At 39.5% G+C, this 22,187-nt stretch overlaps 1 protein-coding gene across 1 annotated transcript; it reads right to left on the reverse strand.

The window, feature by feature from the left end:
* Nucleotides 1-217: 217 nt before the first annotated feature.
* Nucleotides 218-2,559, reverse strand: LOC103956584 (protein BEARSKIN2). Its single transcript, XM_009368607.3, has 3 exons — nt 2,394-2,559; nt 1,148-1,428; nt 218-958 (listed from the first exon to the last, which is right to left on the reverse strand). The coding sequence occupies exons 1-3, from the start codon at nt 2,557-2,559 to the stop codon at nt 218-220; spliced, it is 1,188 nt and encodes a 395-aa protein (XP_009366882.1).
* Nucleotides 2,560-22,187: the final 19,628 nt, after the last annotated feature.

The following is a 22,187-nucleotide window of genomic DNA, read 5'->3' on the forward strand; positions in this document are numbered from 1 at the left end:
GCAACCATTTCAATCAAGTGCTTTTGTATTAAAATAATTAATTGAAAATTCACAATAAATTCATTAGGAACCAGAAAAACGTCCAATATTTTAATTTCTCTCTAAAAGGAACAACTATAAATTCCTTCTATGGGTGTCGAATTTGGTATATTTCCCTTGATATATAAAATATGCATGGTTAGAGCCATTTTGGTTTGCTAATTAGCTCTAATCCATATTATTTTGCATAGCCCCAAAAATCCATCTCTCCACGCAACGAGAGGTGCTGGGGGTTAATTTGGTTGACAGAAGAGGGTGCATTTGCATCCTCATACCTGGCTGCTCCTTTGGACGACGAATCTTGATCATTTCCAAGGTCATGAGAAGTAACCAGGCGGTCGAGCATAGCCCATTCACTCATCCCCTGGTGATCATGATTATTATCTCTTCCGCCAGCTGCTCCAGCTCCTCCTGCAACCGTATTCAGTTGATGGTTTGGTTCGCACGTGCCAACCTCTAACACTGGCTCACACGCTTGGTACCGGAGGCCCTCACTGCCACTTTCACAGTCTCTAGGGTTTGTCATGAGCTGCTTGACCATGCCGTGGCTAGGTGAATCGTCGGAGGGGAGCTGGGATGAGTAGTCGTCGCAGGCGGAAAGGGGCTTGTGGGCGAAGGTCGGGATAAGGGCTTGGGATTGGAAAGGAGAGTAGTGAGGGGGTGGCTGCAGGTGGGCGTAGTGAAGGCTTGGGTTGTTGTTTAGCTCGAATGCTTGGGTTGCTGCATGGAGTTGTTGGCGTAGTAAGTACTGGTTGTCTCCGTGGCTATGCATGAAGGAGCGAGCTTGCAATTGGCTGTTGGTTGATGTATTTTTGAGCTGCTGATGGTCTGAAGAGTTCATGCTAGAGCTTCCTCCTTCATTTGCAACCTTGAATAAATTTTTCTTCTTGAAAACCCTGCAGATCACCCACCCATCTTCCTGCATGTGTTTGCAATATTTATCGTTACCAATTAAAATCTCCGAATTAAAGAAAGATATATTAGGTAACAAAAATCCTAAACCCTATCTAATTAATTTCCTTATTATATATAATATAACATAAAGTGACGATCGAGATAACATATAGACTGATGAAAATGAAATAGAGATGGAGATAGTAGTGCATACACTAGATAGGTTTCCATGAGGATCATCACTATCTTCCAGGCGGTACTCGTGCATAATCCAGTCAGTCTTTTGGCCGTGGGGAGCTCTGCCTCTGTAGAAAACAAGGGTTTTTCTCATGCCAATCTGCTTGAAGGTGTTTCTGATGCATTTGTCCCGCCCTGTTGCCTTCCAAAACCCAGCCTTTGTAGCCCTATTTGTCCTCGACCCTGTTGGGTACTTCCTGTCTTTGTGGCTGAAAAAGTACCACTCATTTTGTGGAGTCGACCCAATCCTACATCTCTCTGTGTACTTGCACCAAAAAAAAAAAAAAAAAATTACAGATTATATAGGATTTAGGGTTTTTATTGTGTGTGTCAATAAGTTAAAAATGCATCAGAAACACCTTCAAGAAAGACCAGCTAATTATTTCTTTACAAGAAATGGTATACTTACGATTTATTTATACCATCATGTGTATTATCTCACTATTAGATATGAGACTCATCAACATATATGGAATAGAGATAGTACAAATAAATAATGGTATAAATAAATGGTAAAAATAATATTTTTGTTTACTAATTCCATCAGCTTTTCTAGCGTGTAAATTCCCGCTTGTGAGTGTTAAGTTATATGATGCATTTGTTAATATTCCTTGGTTTATATTCATACATAAATTGTTCAACCAAACCAAGGTGTTCTTTGAATCTAATTGTCAAAGCCTATTAGTCAAGACTCAACCAATATTGATATAATTTAGCCTCCCTAACATTACTTTTTTTAAAATAAATTTGCAAATTAAATAATGTGTTACCAATAAAAAATAAACACGCTAGTCAACACTTAATAATAATCCAATTATTAACAACCACATCATTCGATTTACAAAATTTGGTTTAAGAATTTGATCTCTCTAGCATACCCTTTTACTTTTAATGGAATTGCATAAATTGAGAAACTTGTTCAAATCTTTTAAACGTTATTTTTTTCCTCCTCTTTGTATCAAATTTTTTTCTACTCCAGCTACAATTATGTTAAAAAAATCTTGACCGAAACCAATTAAGATCGAGTAAAGACAATCTTGAAGAAAAACATTAACAAAGTTCAAAGTTGAATATATTAATCTCAATTAACTAGAAGCGAAGCTTATTAGGTGTTTCCGACCAGCTTATTATTAGAAACGAAGCTCTTGAGCAAATTAACTAGATCGTAATTGAGCTCAAAGTAAAATTAATATAATTGCAAAAACATAAACAAGTTTTCATACCTTGCAAGTCCCAAGGTTCCATCTTATTCAAGTCCACCTCTCTAATGACCTCCATGTCAAACTTCTGAAAGGACACCTTCTTCTTCAAATAGTAGTGAAGCAACTCTTCGTCCGTGGGGTGGAATCGGAATCCCGGAGGCACACCACCACTCGATGAATTAGCCATCAATCTTCACTTATACCAATCTCAAATATGTATATACGATTCAATCTCAATGTAAAATAGATATTTGCACTAAACAATTACGTTAGCTAGCTCGTGCTATAGAGGTTTAACCCTTCTCTCTCTCTCTCTCTCTCCTCTCACTCTCTCTCTCTCTCTCTCTCTCTCTCTCTCTCTCTCTCTCTCTCTCTCTGTGTTTTGAGTTTGAGCAATGAATCAAATTTTATGTGGGGATGTTGTCATGGGGCTTAAATATCATTCTAATTGTCAACGGGGGCTATGATTTATAGGAAATGGTTGACGGCCGGTGACGACGCCAACGGAGATGGTTAAAGGTATCGTAAAGCTCAAGTCTACGGAACGAGACGACTAGGATGGCTTTTTCGCTATAATTTACACTTTGTGCTATCTTCTTCACCTGCTTAACTTGGAGGGTGGCTACACTTTCGTCCAATCTACTCATCAATAACAGCGCCATGCACCTTTGGAGATTTTACTTTGTATTATTTTTTTGTTGGAACACTTTGGATATGGTCTCTAACTATCAATATTTTTTTATTGAAACTTTGTCTATTTTTAGATTTTGATCGAAGTCCCTGACATTAATGTAATAATATAAGTTACTATAGTTTTTAAATTAAAAATTAAAAATTGAAATGTGTACTTGTTTATATTAATGAGATTTTAAATAAAACGCATAATTTGTGGGATTAAAAATATTAAAATATAAATTATACTCTCTATTATATTGTGTGTACACACACACACACACACACACACACACACACACACATATATATAGGTACATTCATCAAATTAACAAAAAAAAAAAATTATTGTATCAAAACATGGTTACATTCTTCAAAAACCACAAGAAAAAAAAAGATATTAGGCTTAATAATATTAGTAAATTTCTTCAATTAAACTTGACATGGATACATTCTCAAATCAACGAAAAAGAATGTACCCATATAATTTTAAAAATAGATTAAAAAAATTTGAATGGATTTTATATTAAAAAGTTAGGTAAATTTTATATTAAAAAAGGGTACATTTTACATATAACAAATTGGTATATTTAAGAATGGTACATTCAAGATTAAAAAAAATTGAAAATTATATGAATGGGTACATTTAAGATTAAAAAATTGAGAATCTTTTTATAAAAAAAAAACTAATGGGTACAAACTTATTCTAATTTATTATTATTATTTTTTTGGAAATGTTTGAATCGAAAATTAATTAGGAGTTTAATAGAGGTGTGAGTATTAAAACCCTAAATCAATTACTAATTTTTATTAAAAAAAATTATGTAATTAACATGTAAATTCATTATCACATTAATGCTAGGGATTTCAATCAAAATTTGTCAACTAATAAGGTCTCAGTCAATAAACATTAGTAATTAGGGACCGGATACTAATTTTTCTTTTTTGGTTTCATAATACTTAAAAACAAAAAGATTACCTTTCAAGCTACTGGGGTTAAGCCCAATGCTGAACGCGAGTTGCGTGATGGATAAGAGACTAAGTAATTCTTAGTTCGAACCATCCAAGATAACCTTACTCTTCGGCCTCTTGTTACAATGTGCGGCATTTTGGGTCACAACTTCATGTGGTATGTAGAGATCTGGTTACCAATTGAAGTTTAAAGGAACATTATTTTCAGAAATAAAACTCTTAGCTTCGGTTCGATGTACGTATATAGGTTCATATGTGGTATATATTAGTTAACTGTCCTTGATTTGATCTATCAGTTAATCCATTCAACTCATGACATAGCTACATATGTGAAACTGTCTCTATCTTGTTTATAGAGACATAATTAGCATGTCTCCTTCTATCATTAGAGGCAATACAACTACAATTGGCAACCTGTTTGTTTCATTGGTGTTGCTATTGGTGTTTAGGAACATAAAGAAGGTCTGTCTCTCAATAGAGTACTCCACCAAGTCTTTATCAAGCCTTGATTATCTGTACCAAACTTTCCATCAACATTCATCATTCATAATCACCTGCTTCACTTATCAATCAAACATATGATATGTTAGGAAGACCTATATTGTACGTACTCTTTCTCTAATAGATTTACGACTCACCAATATAAGTAGGTCTAACTTTTATTAGAGAGGATGCAATGTAGTGTCCATACAAGGATTTTCCATCCTGTAAGGGGATGTCGTTCCACCCATACTCATTTCTGTTCCACATACCTACTCCTGTCGATTCATATGATTTCCTCCATTTTCAAGTAAGCACATACAAAAAGTGTTAAGTAATTAAATCAAGACTTAGGGCTGGTTTGGTATTACTGTGCTTTGAAAAAAAACTGATTTTGCTGTGCTGCGAGAATAAGCAGCTGTGAAATAAAGCAGCAGAGTGTTTGATAAATTTTTTTGTAAAAGTGCTTTTGAAAAAAAAAAAAAAAAGAGCAATATTATAGTGTTTGATAAACTTTTATGTAAAATAGATGGGAAAAAAACTGGTTTTTCAAAGCTGGGTTTTGCAGCTTTGTGTTTTTGGCTTTTTTTCACCCAAAACTGTGAAAAAAAGCTGAAGTTGGATGTTTACCAAACATAAAAAAGCTCCCAACTTTTTTTGATAGTCACTTTTTTCAGAATCATCTCAGTACCAAATTAGGGCTTAAGCCAACGAGCCCCATCAAATTTGAACTTTGATCCTTAATGATCATGTACAATCCACGCGCTCCATTGTGACTTTGGAGTAGCTCTTGTTAACTAGTTTTCTAGTTAGTTTAAAGGCACTATATATTTAAAGCAATAAACGATCCCAAGAAAATAAGAAGCAAAATATAACTATGGGATACTTGATTGTTTCCAAAGCAATGCTTGGAAAACCAGCTACTAAGCCTTCTTGGGATTTTCGCATTTGATTGGACGGCTGCAGTTTTATATGCATTATTGGCAATATTCATATTAGGTTTAATGGTATTGGGTTTGGTCTTAAATCTTAATATCAAACAATTGGAGACGCAGTCGCCATAGCTCGAGGCTAGAGATCGATCGCACATGTATGATGTATGTAGGAGGATGACCTTCAACTTCAAGGGCTTCAGATTAACAAGTCACTTGATTGAACTGCACTCTTCCTTTCTGTTTTATTGTGATTTGATTTATTTATTATCCTTTCTGTGCGGGTCTACTCTCTACTTATCATCTTAAGCTGTTTAATCTGAGGATTTCATTTTCTTTGACGTACAATGTTATCAAGCCATGCATGAGACCAACCACGAGTGTAGGCTTAGGCTTAGCTAGTTAATTATAGTATGCCACATGCATGACATGAATAATTTGCTCAATGCATATGGCTCCGTTTCTCCAAGTTTCATCCATTTCATCTACTTTGTCTTTGATCATCATCTACTCTTTGCTCTTGTTGCCTAGGCTATTTTCTAGAGTAATTTTTTTTTATAAAATTAATATAATGTTATGATATTGACAATATATTAATCAAATTTCAATGAGATTTTAAGGTACACTATAACAAAAAAATTTACTAATTCATGCCACTACAGTTGCTAGCGTGCAAATCCTTTGATTTCGAATCAGGTCAATCTCATGCATCACTTACACATCTCCTACACTTCACACCTCGTATGACTTTGTGAATTCAGATATTACGTTGTAGTACGTTTGTCTCCTGGTTCTGTTTTTTATTTTGTTTTTACATTTGGATTTAGACACTACATTGTAGTGTTCATTTCTAGTTTATCTTCTACATTTGGATTTAGACTCTGCCTTGCAATCACCGTTTTTGGTTATGCATTTACATTTGGAGTCAGACTTTACAATGCAATGTCTATTTATGGTTCTGGTTTTACATTTGAATTCAGATTCTACAATGTTGTGTTTATTTTTGTGGTTCTACTTTCCTATGGATTGTCTTCAAGTTTTAGAATGGTGCAATTTTTGTGATGGTTCCATACTCTATGACGTCTTCAATGCACTTTCAAATCTTATTCTAAGGCACCGTTTGAATATGATTCGTTAAAACATGCCATCATCAACAATTTGTGTCTTTTTTGTAAACTACATTGGAAGAGGCATGAAACTATCAAAATTACAGAGAAGAAGAAGAAGATGAAGGTTTAGAAGGAAATCAAAGCTTGTATTTGATAGTTGAACAAATTACATAAAATGAGAGAGAATTTGCAATTTATACTAGCCTACAAAGTAACTAACGCTAACCTTCTAACAAACTCTTACTAGACCAATCTCTACCATTCAATCATAAACCAATCTCCACCATACATCTATTAATACTCCCCCTCAATCTCAACTGGGGTATCACAATTTGAGATTGCAGCAAAGTGAGAATGAGATAAACTGTTGAGCACTACAATTTGAGACATCTACTTCTCTTTGCAATCTCCGAAGTGGTCTACCCTGCACTTGGTTCAGACTCCAATATATGACTCTTTTGCTCTGATACCGTGTTGGATTTTTGGATCGTTAGCCCCGCCCCACTCTAACGACACCAATACTGTCCCCAACTTTATCACCTGCCCAATCCGTCAGGTGTGGGGTTTTATCACAAAAGGCCTCGGTGGTATTAGTTAGAGTGGGGTAATCCTATTTAAACCCCTTTTGTTTCTTTTGCACCCACTGATGTGGGACTCCCCTCACATGTAACCCCATTTAGTGGTTCACACGTGGAGATCCACACATCGGTAATTGAAACTTAGAGGTCGGCTCCAATGGAGTCCAAACTTGTTTTCAATAGAACTCAGTGGCCGGCTCTATGTTAAGAGTCCTAACTTGTTTCCTTCTTGGTGACAAGCTCGTTGGCTTGCACGGGCTCGAACCTACCATGTTAACTACATTGAAAGAGGCATGAAACTATCAAAATTACAGAGAAGAAGAAGAAGAAGGTTTCGAAGCAAATCAAAGCTTGTATTTGATAGTTGAACAAATTACAGAAAATGAGAGAGAATTTACAATTTATACTAGCCTACAAAGTAACTAACTCTAATCTTCTAACAAACTCTTACTAGACCAATCTCCACCATTCAATCATAAACCAATCTCCACCATACATCTATTAATATTTTTGTCGAAATAATTTATGCTTGTCCTACATTATGGTTTCAAAACCCACAACAACATGCGGGAGGTTTTATAGTATAATACTATATCTATATAATCAAATAATCAACTGCATATATATATATATATATATATATATATATATCCTTAATTTGAGAAATTGGATTGACTACCTTTGTGTGACCTTTTGTGAAAAAGGCTGTAAGCTTTGGAGGATCAAACATTGACCCAACGGCATGGCAAGACAAGAAGTGCAAAGGAGAAACAAAATTTCTAGCACAGGTCCAGTGCTAGTAGGTGTCAATTAGTAGTTCAATTGACATACTATTTATTTAAGGTTTTGATTTGGTCATTTGAAATTGAGAATGAATTGGATTTGATTAATTTCAGTTTAGAACTGGAATGAAGGAAATGTGCAAGCCACTAGAAGATGATGCATTTAGGCCAATACTCTACCACTATGATGGCCTCAAGTTCCATTTACAACTCTCTGTGCCTGAGGCCATTTTATATCACAATTAACTTGTTTTTCTTTACAATTCTATATATGCCAGAATACATACATACATACATACATACATACATACATACATACATACATACATACATACATACATATATGTATTGCTTGTTTTATAGTGAAAGTTGGTTAATAATTTTGGGTTGGTTTGCTTCTGAAACTTATGGTTTGGAATATTGACTTTTGCAGGCACTTGCATCGTTAGACTTGGTTAAGGAAAAGAACTTCTAACTCCGCTGCGATCCATCAATCGAATTCAAAAGGATTTATGTGTATATATGTATGTTTAAGAATTGGGGATCGAGATAAGATGCATGTAACATGCATGGTTTTATGTTTGAAGGATTGTTCACATCCAACATCGTTATCTTGCGCGAGGAGGTAATCGATGGACTCGTTGGCCGCCGAAATGTACAGTTTGAGAGGTCTACCACGTCGAGGCGATACTAGGACTGGTGGCATTGTAAAGGAAACCTTGATTTAAGTGAAAGCTGCCTGATGTTCTTCTCGCCACTCAAACCTGTCTGAGTCCTTAAGTTTCAAAAGCGTAGAAAATGCTTTTAGTTTCCCTGCCGAATTAGCTATAAATCGGCGGAGAAAATTTATCTTCCCGAGTATGACTGGAGTTGCTTCTTGGTCGTCGGAGCTGAGGCGTTGATGATTGCACGAGCTTTATTTTTGTCTACTTCAATGCCTCGATGGTGCATAAGAAAACCCAAGAAGTTACCAGCCGAGACACCGACGTCGCACTTGGCCGGGTTCATTTTGAGATTATGCTAGCGTATACGAAGGAATGCTTGCCGAAGATCATCTAAATGTGTTTGGCGACATTTCACTACGACATCGTCTATGTATACTTCTATGACCAGTACTGATCAAATCATGAAATATGGTATTCATAGCTTATTGGTATGTGGCACCGACGTTCCTAAGGCCGAATGGCGTGACGACCCATTCGTATGTGCCGAGTGCCCTCGGGCAATAGAAGGCGATTTTGTGAATGTTAGCTTCAATGATAAAGATCTGGTTGTAGCCGACATGGCCGTCCATGAAGGACAATATTTCATGATTGTCTGCGGCATCAATTAAAAAATTCGAGATCGACATCGGGTATTCATCCTTGGGAGTTGCTAGATTCAAATTACAAAAATCGATGCCGATGCGTAGGGCTCCATTTTTCTTTAGCACCAGGACGATATTGGCCAACCAATCGACGTATCGAGTGGTCCGAATAAACCCGGCTTTTAAAAGTCTAACTAATTCATCTTTTATGCCTAGCTCTACTTCGGTCGAGAATCGACGGAGGGGTTGTCAGAAAGGCTTACAACCATCTTTGATGCGTAACTCATGTTCGACGAGGTTTTGATCAAGGTTTGGCATCTCATGATAATTCCATGCGAAACAATCTTTAAACTTGTTGAGTAATTTACTAAGTTTAACTTTCATGGGGTGAGGCAACAACACACTGATGAACAGCGGTCGAGGCTCATCGACTGTGCCAACATTTATCTCTTCTAATGGGTCTTTGACTTGGGGCCCACTATTTTCGAGTTCGGCTAGTGCAGCCTGAACTTTGTTTAACGATAAAACTGGGCCGTTACCTCCCTCGGCAAAAAATTTGATAAAGTTTATGCCCAAGTGTGGTTGCTTAGAAATAACATACCAATGAGCTAGCAGACGTTCCCTTTCTTGTTTGGCGGCTTCAGTCATCGGTGTTGGTGATTAGGTCTGCCAAGTCGAGTCTCGCTGGATCCTGATGTACAGTCTCGGCGCCTACCTCGATGGCTTTCGGGACTGAGATCTGAGTCGGCTGTTCGTCCTCATTAAAACCCTGTAGGGTAATGTAGCCGACGTGATCATCATAATAACGGGCCTGAATCATGTTTGTCTCGAACGGCTGATTATTGGCTGGATGGACTACCACTGTTTTACCGTCCTAAAAGATGAGGACCTGGTATAGCGATGAAGGAATGCAGCTCGTTTGATGGATCTATTCGCGGCTAAGCAATGCATTATATTCGATATTTGAGTCCATTATAAAGAATGCAGTCATGTGGTTGCGACCTGCAACACTTACTTCTAACGGGAGCACTTATTTGGTTTGGGACTTGTCGCCGATGAAGCTACTCATTGTTGTTCCTAACGGTATGAGCTCGTCATTGGAGCGGCGTAATGCCTTCATGATGGAAATCGGCATGATGTTGACTGTGGCTCCACAATCGACAAACACCTTGGAAATGGGGTATTCTTCAATATGAGCCGTAACGTATAACGACTTTAGATGTTGGAGATTAACAGAAGAAGAGCGAGGAAACAATTCGGCCAAGGCTGCTTTAAGTTTGTCTTCTTTACTGATTTCCCCATCCTCATCGGTAACGATGAAATCAACTTGTGTAGCTTCTTCGGCAACCACATCCCTATCCAAGAAGTTTGACTGGTGGGGGGTTGGTTGAAATTCAGCCGGTAGGACATGGACCATGCTGATTTCCATGTGCTCGAGGATCGAATGACCCATCAGGTCTTGGTTGTCGTCTTCCAGGTTAGCGAGTGTGATATTAGTATTTGGAGTATCCTCAACTGGATCATCTTTTGCCCCGTTATGTACTAGCTCTTGTGCGCGTTGACTGAACCTATCTCATTATGGTCGTCGTCTTCAAACTTGTTTATTGCTGAAGAGTGATTTTGTTCTTGTAATGCTTTACGGGCGCATTCTTCATAGGCGATTTGGGCGTTCCTTGTGTCCAGGTATGCATTTAAACGCAACACACATTCCTCCTCATTGGTAATAAAGCCGAAGAGAGACATGGCCGAGAAGACTTCGAGATGATATCGCAAGTGTTGAAGGTTTTCGAGGAAAACCAGTAGCTCGGCAATTTCTATATCTATGTATGGGTCGACCTCAAAGCTGAGGACTCGAGCTTCACGTATATGCTGTAACCTAGCTTTTATTGCTGGATCAATGGTTTTCTGGATAATCTGTTCAACATCTGGACAGGTTAGTGCTAGGTCAAGGGCTTCGTGACATGCCTTGGGTAATCCGTACAAGTCATTGGCAGAATGTTTCTTATGAAATTCTCGTATGTACTCCAAGGATTCACCGAGAAATGGAGGATGTAGATTTTGTCGTACTTTTATTAACGGTTCTTGCGATGTTAATGAGGGAAGCTTGCTTTCGGCTTCTTGTTTAAAATGCTCGAGAGGAGCTTTCATCTCTCCAGGCTGAAGAAGAGTTTGATGCGTTTTTCAGACTCTTCAATGTTGGTTTCAAAGTTACGACCAACTGCTTTTTCTCTTGAAGTAATTTGGCCATAATGGTCGGGGTAGGTCGGTCGTCGCCGCTTCTTGCTGCTTCTTTTGGCTACCACCGGGTAATCGAATTAGCTTGTGCTTTCTGTCATCGGGCCATGCAGTCTATTCGCTGGCGACGATGTTTTTGAGACTTGGATAACACCTTATACATACCAGTTAGAGAATTGTAGCTGTACCAACGTTTGTCGCATGGCTTAGGTGGCTTGAAGGTATTTTGACCCACCGATGAACTCAAACTGCTGGAGTTACGCGAGTAATAATCCTCATTATAGAATGGCATGTTAAAGTCAAGACGTCATCTGACTGGGGTTGGATCTTTTGTTCGTACATATGGGCTGAGTCTCTCGAACACTTGTTGGCGTTGCCCTGCATTGAGTTCCTTCAGAGGTTTTGCTGCGGCCGCGGATGGTTAACATGAAGTTGAAGCCTGAGGTGTTCTCTTTTTAGGTTCAGTTAGGGTAACTTGTGTTTTATAGTGGCCACACAAAACCATTGGTTCATCGGTTTCTTCGGAACTAGAACCTAACATAGGTTTAACTATGGCCAGTCCCGAAGACTTCGTGGGCGGTTCATTTGAAAATAAATCAATCTTGAGCCTCGGCTAAGAGTTTTGCTTACAGATATGTTGTAACGGGACGAACTCGGCCTTCCCTTTCCCTTTGTTTTTAGGTAGATAAGCGTCCACCATGCCAATTGTCATTGATGGAAAGGGATTGACGTCAACCGCCATCTGTTTCTCCGGAAACTTTAACTTACCTTTATCAATCCAACTTTGAATCACGTCATGGAACACGACGCAATTATTAGTGGTATGCTTGCTTGAATTATGATACTTGCAATATGTTTTGCCTCTCAACTCTTCGGCCATAGAGATGTTGTGTCCTGGCCGAAGTTTTATGATCTTTGCTAACAACAACTGATCGAAAATTGCATCAGCCTTGGTGATATCGAAAGTATAGACTTTTGATGTTTTAATCGTCTCTTTAGAGGCTGAGCGGGTTTTGGCATCATTGGAATTGATTTAAGCTAATGCAAACATATGGTTTGTCTATAACTATTTCAGCCTCATGTACATTGGCGTATTGGGGATCCTCACTTTCGGCCAACGCGTAACTAACTGTAGGACTCTTGTATATTGTTCCCCGGGATGGGGACTTTGAGACCTTTTCCCCTCGAAGCAAATAATCATACTGCTCAACAGTGCTGAACTAGTTCATACATATCTCGGATATTCGCCCCTAGGAATTTCTTTTTGTATTCCACATGTAGGTCGTTTAGAACGATTCTGACAAATTTAACTTTAGGGAGAGGTACTCAACAACAATTCCTGGCCGATTTGAACCTTGTCAAGTATTCCATTGGCGACTCGTCTGAGGCTTGAGCCATCCTAGCTAATGATGAGATTGACATTTCCATCTCCGGTCGATAGAATTGTTCATGGAATTTTTCGACCAGTTCCTCCTAACTCTGGATGAAGTTAGGTGGAAGGTTGATGTACTAAGCAAATGCTGATCCTGTTAGTGAGAAGTTGAATAGCCGTAGTTTATGGAAGTCGCTATTAACGTCTCCACATTGCGCAGTGAACCGAGCTACATGTTCCAACGAGGATAAAGACGATTTTCTATCGAAAAGATTGAAGTCCGGGATCTTGAAGCCTTTAGGATATTCGAACCTCTCCACATAAGCCGAGTACGGATGGATGAACTTTGGGAGCTTCGGCCATTTTTTTAAGGCCGAGTCTATCATCCTTTGGACCTTGATCATATTAATGGGTGTTGTCTCCTCTCACTAGTCGAGTCCATCTGATCTACTGCTTAACTCTCCTCTTTTTTCCAGATCAATTGGTTGGAGCTGAGCGGATCTTATCTTGGCTTGTAGTGGAATATTCTTACATGGAAGTTGTCGAGGTTGGTCGACATGGCCATCTTTGAAGGCTTTATTGACCAATAGTTCAAGCAATCTGGTCTGCGTATCGCTATTACTTTGTATTGCTTCGAGCAAATTATTCATTTTCTAGCCAATCGATTGTTCGACCTGCTGAGATTATTCATCAAGTCGTCTTCGAAAAAACAACCTAGTTGGGGGATCAGAACCTTCCCCACCATCTTCGTCACAATCTTCCATTATTCCTTCAATGAAAATGCCTGCAGTTTTGCTAGGATTTTCTGGGTGGCAAGGATGTTCGCCGAGACAAACTTCCTTCTCTCAGTGTGTTGCACTTGTAGCCTCGGGTGGCACAATAATGAGGGGATTTTGTACTTGTGACAAATCTTGTCCAGGGCCCTATACCGGCCGGTCGGTTGTTGACTTTCCCATGACTGTTTTCTTTTTTACAGGACCGTGTCTCAATGGTCATGAACTCCGAAGGTTTAGCACTGGGTCCTACTGGGCGTGCCAAAATGTTGACCCTAAAAATTACAAAGCCTACGTGGCGTGCAGGCCTAGTAACTAATGAACTAACTACGTCATTCAGTTGATGCGGGGCGTGCCAACTCATCGGCTGAGTCTGGCTGAGGAGTACAATTTGTTGATGTTGCGTTGAGCGCGTTGCTGACTTCTTGATCTTACGATTGCAGCCGAGGAAGGAACAAGTCTTGGCCTTTGGATTCTAAAGCCTGAAGACAAGGCTGCTAATTCTACGAAGTTCGCAAATTGTCGACACCAGATTCGGTAACAGTGATTATATTCGTGAGAGTATAGCACGTCAAATCGACACCAACTATATGGACACAAGTACTCAAAGGTGATGTATGTCTTGAAGGTAAATGTGGTTCGACCGTCAGAATGTCGAACTTTGAAACTCACTTGTGAGTATCCAATCATAAAATCACTCGGCGCTCAATGCGCTGAATGTCGTAACTTGTAACACCTTACTTCGCCGAGAAGGCTAATAAGATGACCTCTGCCAACAAGGATTTGAAAACCCTTCTTGACCGAGACTTGGATAGGTAACCAGTCGACCTCGACGTAGTGCTGTTTATCCAAACTGAAGGTGTTCCTCGGTCGACTGATTCTACGGCAACAGTGCTGTTTATCCAAATTGAAGATGTGTCAGTGGAAAAAGAAAATAAAAAAATCTTAAGATGTTTGAGAGGTTTGCATAGGGCAATTGTGTGTTGAATTCGATAGGCTTGAATGATGCACTCTTATCTCTATTTATATCAACAAATCCTTCTCAAGATCGAGTTGAAACCATATTCGGATTAGGACTCCTTATTTTGATCCAACTTTGTCTCGATCAACCCTACTCTTACTAGGACTTTGAACTCACCCTCTTTTCAGGCCATATTCATTGCCAGTCGAAAATCCATATTGCACTAGAACCCCTTATTGTATTAAGACTTCTTCGGCCTATCCGCTCATCCAAACTACTCTTTCTTGCAATAGGACTTGACCACTTTTACTGAACAGTTTCGGGGCTACCAGGCAGCCATAATATATTTGGAAAAGCTTTGGGGCGAACCTAAGCTTGGTCCAAAATATTATTTTGGGCCCAAACATATATATATATATATATATATATATATGTATATAAAATTAGCAGCGCCATCATGCTTCTTTCTTGTTTGTTGACACTTGGGTCGTCGAAGATGGAGATGATAAGTTGCTTGGGCTCGACTTTAAAGGTTAAGTGCAGCTGCTGCTGCTGCTCGAAGCAGCCTCTTCTCTGATGATAAACTTGATGTTTGATTTGATGGGTGTTTGTTGAGCTCAACAATATTTTTGGTGTGTACGTCTCGACCAAGAAAATACCATGCCTTTGTCAATAAAATCTTAGTAGAAGTTGTCCGAGTTGTTGCTAACAAATAGGCCATTTTTTGTGGCCATTCAGTGTATACACGCAACATCCTCTCGAATAATGGAAGACATAACCCATCTGGTATGGTTTCACCAATTTTTGGGATATATATATATATACATATGTATGCCAATGTTTGCCGAGCTCGGCGAGCATGAGTTGGTGCTTGGAAATGAAATCATGGGGTTTTTTTCCATTGCATGGTTTCTACAGTAAAAGGAAGATGCTAGTGGTTTGGTTGTATTTTTGCAATTCGAATGGGATCCCCACAATGGGGGCTTGGCTGAACTAAAAAAAAAAAAAAAATTGAGGCCAGTTTTGGAGTTCGTGCCCCTGAAAGCCTGCTTGAAAATGGGGAATTTGTTTTAATATCTCGGTGGTTTCTCAGTAGTTCTCGGCTATATGTTTTTCTTGGTCATTCAGCGGAGTTGCGAGTTTCAAAGCCATCTAGCCGAAGTTGAGGAAAATTTTGATGTGCGTTGACAGGTAATTTCCTTGACCATTCGACTTATGAGCTGAAGCTCAAGGAAACTGAGGGGCAATGTTTGGACTCAAATTTACACCATCGGCCCGCGCAATCAAGGTCGTTGATTGAGCATAGCTCTCAGTCGTCGAATGAAAAAGTGAAGATAATTTTGTTATTATTCAAGGATAATATTATGATTTTTATCATAGTAATTATCTTGAAAATATCCTTAAAGTGTACAGAGTTGTCATACGCATAAAGTTCCATGCAAACTATATATGTGATCTGGTAGTAAACAACACAGTTCGAGTTGGCACTCTTATCACGTGGCATGGTTGGGATGTGGGTCATGATAGGCTTTAGCCTACAAATAAGATAAGGAAATGGTGATGTGATGTGGTAGAAGGTTAGCTTGCATGCATGAATAAAGATTATGAAGTGATGGTGGGACCGAATATCCTTGGCATCCTGCCAAGAATCTTGTCAAATGGGATCACATGGAAGAATTGAAAATAAAGATTGGATTGCATGCACATGGCCACAAACTAAGCCAAATGGCGTGATGGTAATCCGTGGGGTTAGTAAAGGATATTCTTAGGAATATTATTGGCAGCTTTTGTACTAATTGCAATGAGGTCATCAAACATCCATTTGCCTATGAATACAAGACTTGGGGCAACGGAAGAAGCCCTCTCCAAATTCAACACACAATTGCCCTACGTAAACCTCTCAAACATCTTGAGATTTTTTATTTTCTTTTTTCGCCAACACACCTTCTGTTTGGATAAACATCACTGTGAAGGCAACCGGTGAACATCTTCAGTTTGGATAAAAAAACATTGTTGCCGTAGAATCAGTCGTTCCCGGAGCACCTTCAGTTTGGATAAACAACATTGCGTCGGGGTTGATTGGTTACCTATCCAAGTCTCGGTCGAGAAGGGTTTCCGATCCTTATTGGCAGATGTCATCTTATTAGCCTTCTTGGCGAAGTAAGGTGTTACAAGTTACTACATTCGGCACATTAAGCACCAAGTGATTTTATGATTGGATACTCATAAGTGAGTTTCAAAGTTCGGCATTCTGACGGCTGAACCTGCCACATCCCGGGCTCGACTCCGCCATAGCATGATATTATCAGCTTTTGGCCCCAACCACGCCCTCATGAGTAACTTCCGAGGGGGCCACCCATCATGGGAATGCTCTCGTATGAACTCGCTTAACTTCGGAGTTCTGACGGAATCCGAAACCAGTGAGCTCTCAAAAGGCTTCGTGCAAGGTAGAGATAGGAATATACATATAAGGCTCACTCCCCTGGGCGATGTGGGATTTTACAATCCACCTCCTTAGGGGCTCGACGTCCGTGTCGGCACACCACGACCAGGGTTAGGCTCTGATACCAAATTTTCACATCCCAGCCCGAGCCCCCACCACATCCCGTGCCCGACTCCGCCATAGCACGATATTGTCAGCTTTGGGCCCCGACCATGCCCTCACTATTTTGTTTCTGGGAACTCGTGAGCAACTTCCCAGGGGGTTACCCATCATGGGAATACTCTTGCACGAACTTGCTTAACTTCGGAGTTCCGATGGAATCCGAAGCTAGTGAGCTCCCAAAATGCCTCATGCAAGGTAAATATGGGAATATACATATAAGGCTCACTCCCTGAGCGATGTGGGATCTCACAAAACCACATTTAGCATCAAGACATGCATCTCTTTTGAGTACCTGTGTCCGTATAATTTGGAGCCGGTTCAACTTACTTATACTCTTACGAATATAATCACCATGACTGAACCCGGTGTCGATGATTCGTGAACTTCGCAGAACTAGCAGCCTTGTCTTCAGGCTCGAGAACCTGAAGGCCGAGATATGTTTTTTCCTCGGTCGCAGTTGCAAGATTAAGAAGTCAGTAGTACGTTTAACACAACATCAACAAATTTTACTCCTCGGCTAAGCTCGGTCGACGAGTTGGCACGCCCCGCATCAACCGAAAGACGTAGTTAGCTCATTAGTTACTCGGTCTGTGCGCCACGTAGACTTTGTAATTTTTAGGGTCAACAACACCAACATGCAGACACTGGATTGGTGTTAAAGACATTTTTCGCTAACTTAAGGGTATTATGGATTTGGGCATGTTCTATCCCTACAAATCCTCAAATGATGCTGCACCTCCCTTTTCTCGAGTCGATTCTCGCCTTGTTGGTTATGCCAACACAGGATACTTATTTGATCCGCACAAGGCGCGCTCTCAAACGGGTTATGTCTTTACCGTTGGAGGCACCACAATCTCTTAGAGGTCAACTAAATAGACCTTAGTTGCCACTTCGTATAACCATGCTAAAATTCTTGCCTTACATGAAGCAACTCGGGAATGCTTTTGGCTGAGAGCAGTTATGAGCCATATTTGAAGCTCCTGTGATCTTTACCCTGTTGTTGATGTCCCGACGATGATCTATGAAGACAACGTAGCATGCATCGAACAGCTCAAGAAGGGTTACATCAAATGAGACAACACCAAGTACATTGCGCCAAAGTTCTTCTTCTCACATCCATAACAAGAGCATTAGAAGATTGAAGTCACGCAAATCCATTCACAAGACAATGTGGCTGACCTCTTCAGCAAATCACTACCTAAGGCGACGTTTCATAAGCATAGGTATGCGTAAACTTTCTGAGTTGTAACATTGCTAGTTCTATTTGGAATTGTGTCAAACTCAGGGGGAGTATCCTGAAGTATACTTACTTGATTTTAATGTACTTTTTTTCCCAACGATTAAGAGCATTTTTCCCACTGAGTTTTTACTACCTAACTAGGTTTGAGCGAGGCACCCACCTTGGGTTGATCATATCCTTAATGACGTCCCGTAGACGTTTCATTTGATTTTGCATTTCTCACGCATTTTTCCTTAGATTATGGGTTTTGTCCCAACTCGGGTTTTTACCATAGCCATAGGGTTTTTTTGTGAGACTTGCTTCCTTATGCAAGTTCCTACCATATTGAGAATAGCATGTTCCCATAATCAGTGCCAATGAGTTGACTTCCTCAACCTCTACATGATGCCAAATCTACTTGAGTATTTACACACTCAAGTGGAAGTGTTGTAAACTTCTAGTTTAAGTATGATTGTGTAAATCCTAGATTAAATTTGATTCTAGTTATTCTTTCATATATGGACTCATATTCCTTGGGGAAGAAGGGTTTTATATTCACACATCCCAAATTACTTCTCCCACACCTTTTAATTTTTTAGTATTTTCTACACACCACTAACACTTGATAGAAAAATATTAAAAAATTAAAAGGGTGTGGGAGAAGTAATTTGAGGTGTGTGAATATAATCTCGCTTACTATAAATAAAAACACTGCATAAGAGAAATAACACACATTCCTCTACACAATCCTACAAACACATCTCTCTATATTTTCTCTATGTGCCACCGCCCTCTTCCTCTGTCAGTCTCACAGATCAGTTAGAGCAACTCCACTCTTAAAGACTTTTGCGCCAGCACCCAGCCCATTTATCCACTTCAGTGAACAGTAATAGACCCTAATGAATAGTAATAGGCCAAAGCATCTCCACCCCAAAAAAAAAGCGTTGGCACCCAGTCCATTTAAAATATTAAATAATTTTTTTTATAAAATAATAAATTAAAAAAATAGTTTTAATTTCGGATAGGATTTTTAACCAATCTCGTCATGCCACGTGTCATTATCCGAACGTACTATTTTGTGAATAGATTTCCGCTAAGATTTTCAATCAATCCCGACAACCCACGTGTCACTTCCTGTTTACAATAATTTAGGCAAGATTTCGATAAAACCAATCTTGTCACGCCACGTGTCAGTATCCGAACGTACTATTTTGTAGATAGATTTCTGATAAGATTTTCAACCAATCCCGACACGCCACGTGTCACTTCCTGTTTACAATAATTTAGCCAAGATTTCGATAAGATTTTCAACCAATCACGTAGTGCCACGTGACATTGTCCAGAACCTCATCTTCTCTTTTTTTGTCCATATAAACCCTACATCCCTACATTTATCCTCACACTAAACTCAATCCTTTTTTTTTAGCTCAGAATTCTTCTTTATCGTTTTCAAATCTTGAGTTCTTACAATGTCTTTTTCAAGGAGAGTGTATAAACAGTTGCAAGAGCAGCAGAAAAGGTTGTTGGCACAACAAGAAGAATTGGTCAATCTTGACGAAGGTGGAGGTGAAGATGAAGCCTTCGCAATGGAGGAGGATGAGGATGATTACCATAGAAGGCGGAGGGCCTTACATTCCCGCCGTATCATGGAAGATGTGGGTCAGATAGCCAAACCCAGACGTGCGGCAAACATCGATAGAAGAAGGGAAAGACGAGGTAAAGATCTCTTAGAAGATTATTTTATTCCCAACAGGGTTTTCCCTGATCATGTTTTTAGACGTCGTTTTAGAATGCAACAAAGTTTGTTCGATAAAATCATGAGTGCTGTTTGCAACCATGATCCATATTTTGTGCAAAAAGAGGATGATTTTCATGTTCTAGGTCTTATTCCTGAGCAAAAAATTACGACTGCCTTGCGAATGCTTGCATATGGAGTTTCTGCAGATCAAGTGGATAAGATCGCAAGGATGGGAAAAACAACAGTTCTGAAGTCCCTGATGCGGTTTTGCTCTGCAATTGAAGCCCTCTACACCAATGAGTACCTTCGGAAACCCACGTCAAGGGACATGCGAAGGCTTCTGAGGAAGGGTGAGATGCGAGGCTTCCTTGGCATGATTCGAAGCATCGACTGCATGCACTGGACATGAAAAAACTGTCCAAGTGCGTGGCAAGGAGCTTATGGCGACAGAAAATAAGCCAAAAACATCATTTTGGAAGCGGTGGCTTCTTTTGATACATGGATTTGGCATGCTTTTTTTGGTGTTCCAGGAGCTCAGAATGACCTAAATGTCCTTGCCCAATCTCCAATGTTTGACGAACTGCTGCAAGGAAATGGGCCGAGATGCACATATCAGGTTAATGGTAATAAAAACGAGGGACCATACTACCTTGCAGATGGTATTTACCCAAGGTGGTCAACATTTATCAAAACAGTGCCACATCCGCAGAGTGAAAAAGAGAAACACTTCGCAAAGTGTCAAGAAAGGTGTAGGAAGGATGTCGAGCGTTGTTTTGGTATCCTACAAGCTCGTTGGGCAATTGTCAGGGCTGAAGCTAGAATGTTTGATGTCGAGACTCTTCGATCTATTATGATGACATGTATTATTCTCCACAACATGATTGTTGAAGACGAGTATGATTATGATGTCGTCGATGAATACGAGCCGGATTCGATGAACAACTCAAGAACACAAATCTACTATGCTCATGATCGGATCGAAGATCCCGTGCAACATGAGCCGTTGGAACGGGATGGACGTTATAATGAATTGATCGTTCAGCGATACACTTCATTGCAAGAGCCATACTGGCACATAACCCGCCAGAATGACTTGATTGACCACCAGTGGGGATTGCACGAAGGCGAAGATAATTAAAATAAGGCTTGTGGTTGAAGAATAAAGTGTATTGTTTTTTAAGTAATCTTATTTAGTGTGTTTTTTATTTTTTTAAGTTTATATGGTGAGGTTATGTAATTTTATTTGGTGTTTTTTTTTCTAAATGTTAATTTGGTGAGTTTATGTAATCTTATTCAAATATTTAAATAAAGTACAAAAATTACATAAGAAATTAATTAAAATTCTAAAAATAAATAAGAAATTAAATAAAGTTCTAAAAATGTTAAGAAATTACATAACAAATTAAATAAAGTAGTACAAATAAATACGAAATTATACAAAGTCTGTGGAGTTAGGATATGTGGTGCTAGGATCTTGGTTGCTAGGATTTCTGTAGCTGGAACCCCCTTGACTTGTTTCGGCATCTCTTGCACGCCTCCTTCGCACGACATCTCTTTTTTCTAATGTCCAAAAATATTTTGAATTCGGAGACAGTCCTACTAGAGACTGGTTCATAGTGTCACGATCTGCTTGAGCCATCTTTTCTTCTTTAAGCATCTCATTCTCTCGATGAAGTGCTTTTCTAATCATCTCGTTCTCTCGATTAATTATTTTTCTTTGTCTCTCAGCCGCCGCATCACGAGTCTCAGTAGCTGCTATTATTGCTGCCATAGCAGTAGCTTTTTCCTCATCTCTAGCCTTTTCCCATGCCATGTTTAGTTCACCTTGGCGAGCAAGTTCCTCCATATATTTAGTGTAGTCATTTTTGGAAGAACTACCTTTTTTCTTTGATGCCTTTTTACCTTGAGGCCTAAGGGACTGCCGAGTCGGTTGGGTCTCTGGCACTTCTTCAGGCGTCCCTTCCGTGTCTTCAAATGTGTTGGCTTCTTGTTCGGCCGTGTCTGCTTCTAGCAAACTGTGTAGACCCATACCGTGCATGACAACTTCTGGACCGGTTGCCACAATTTTGTATCTAGGGCAA

Source organism: the organism of the source record quoted next, unplaced genomic scaffold (genome assembly GCF_019419815.1).
Source record: "Pyrus x bretschneideri cultivar Hongxiangsu unplaced genomic scaffold, Pyrus_bretschneideri_v1 Contig81, whole genome shotgun sequence".
Taxonomy (NCBI): Eukaryota; Viridiplantae; Streptophyta; class Magnoliopsida; order Rosales; family Rosaceae; genus Pyrus; species Pyrus x bretschneideri.

Bases quoted from the DNA above. Each gene is read 5' to 3' on its own strand.
- LOC103956584 (XM_009368607.3), bottom strand. From the start codon at position 2,559: ATGGCTAATTCATCGAGTGGTGGTGTGCCTCCGGGATTCCGATTCCAC. The intron at 1,429-2,393 runs GTATGAAAACTT...GCAAGTACACAG, and splicing joins GGAACCTTGGGACTTGCAAG to AGAGATGTAGGATTGGGTCG. The intron at 959-1,147 runs GTATGCACTACT...AAACACATGCAG, and splicing joins CTCATGGAAACCTATCTAGT to GAAGATGGGTGGGTGATCTG.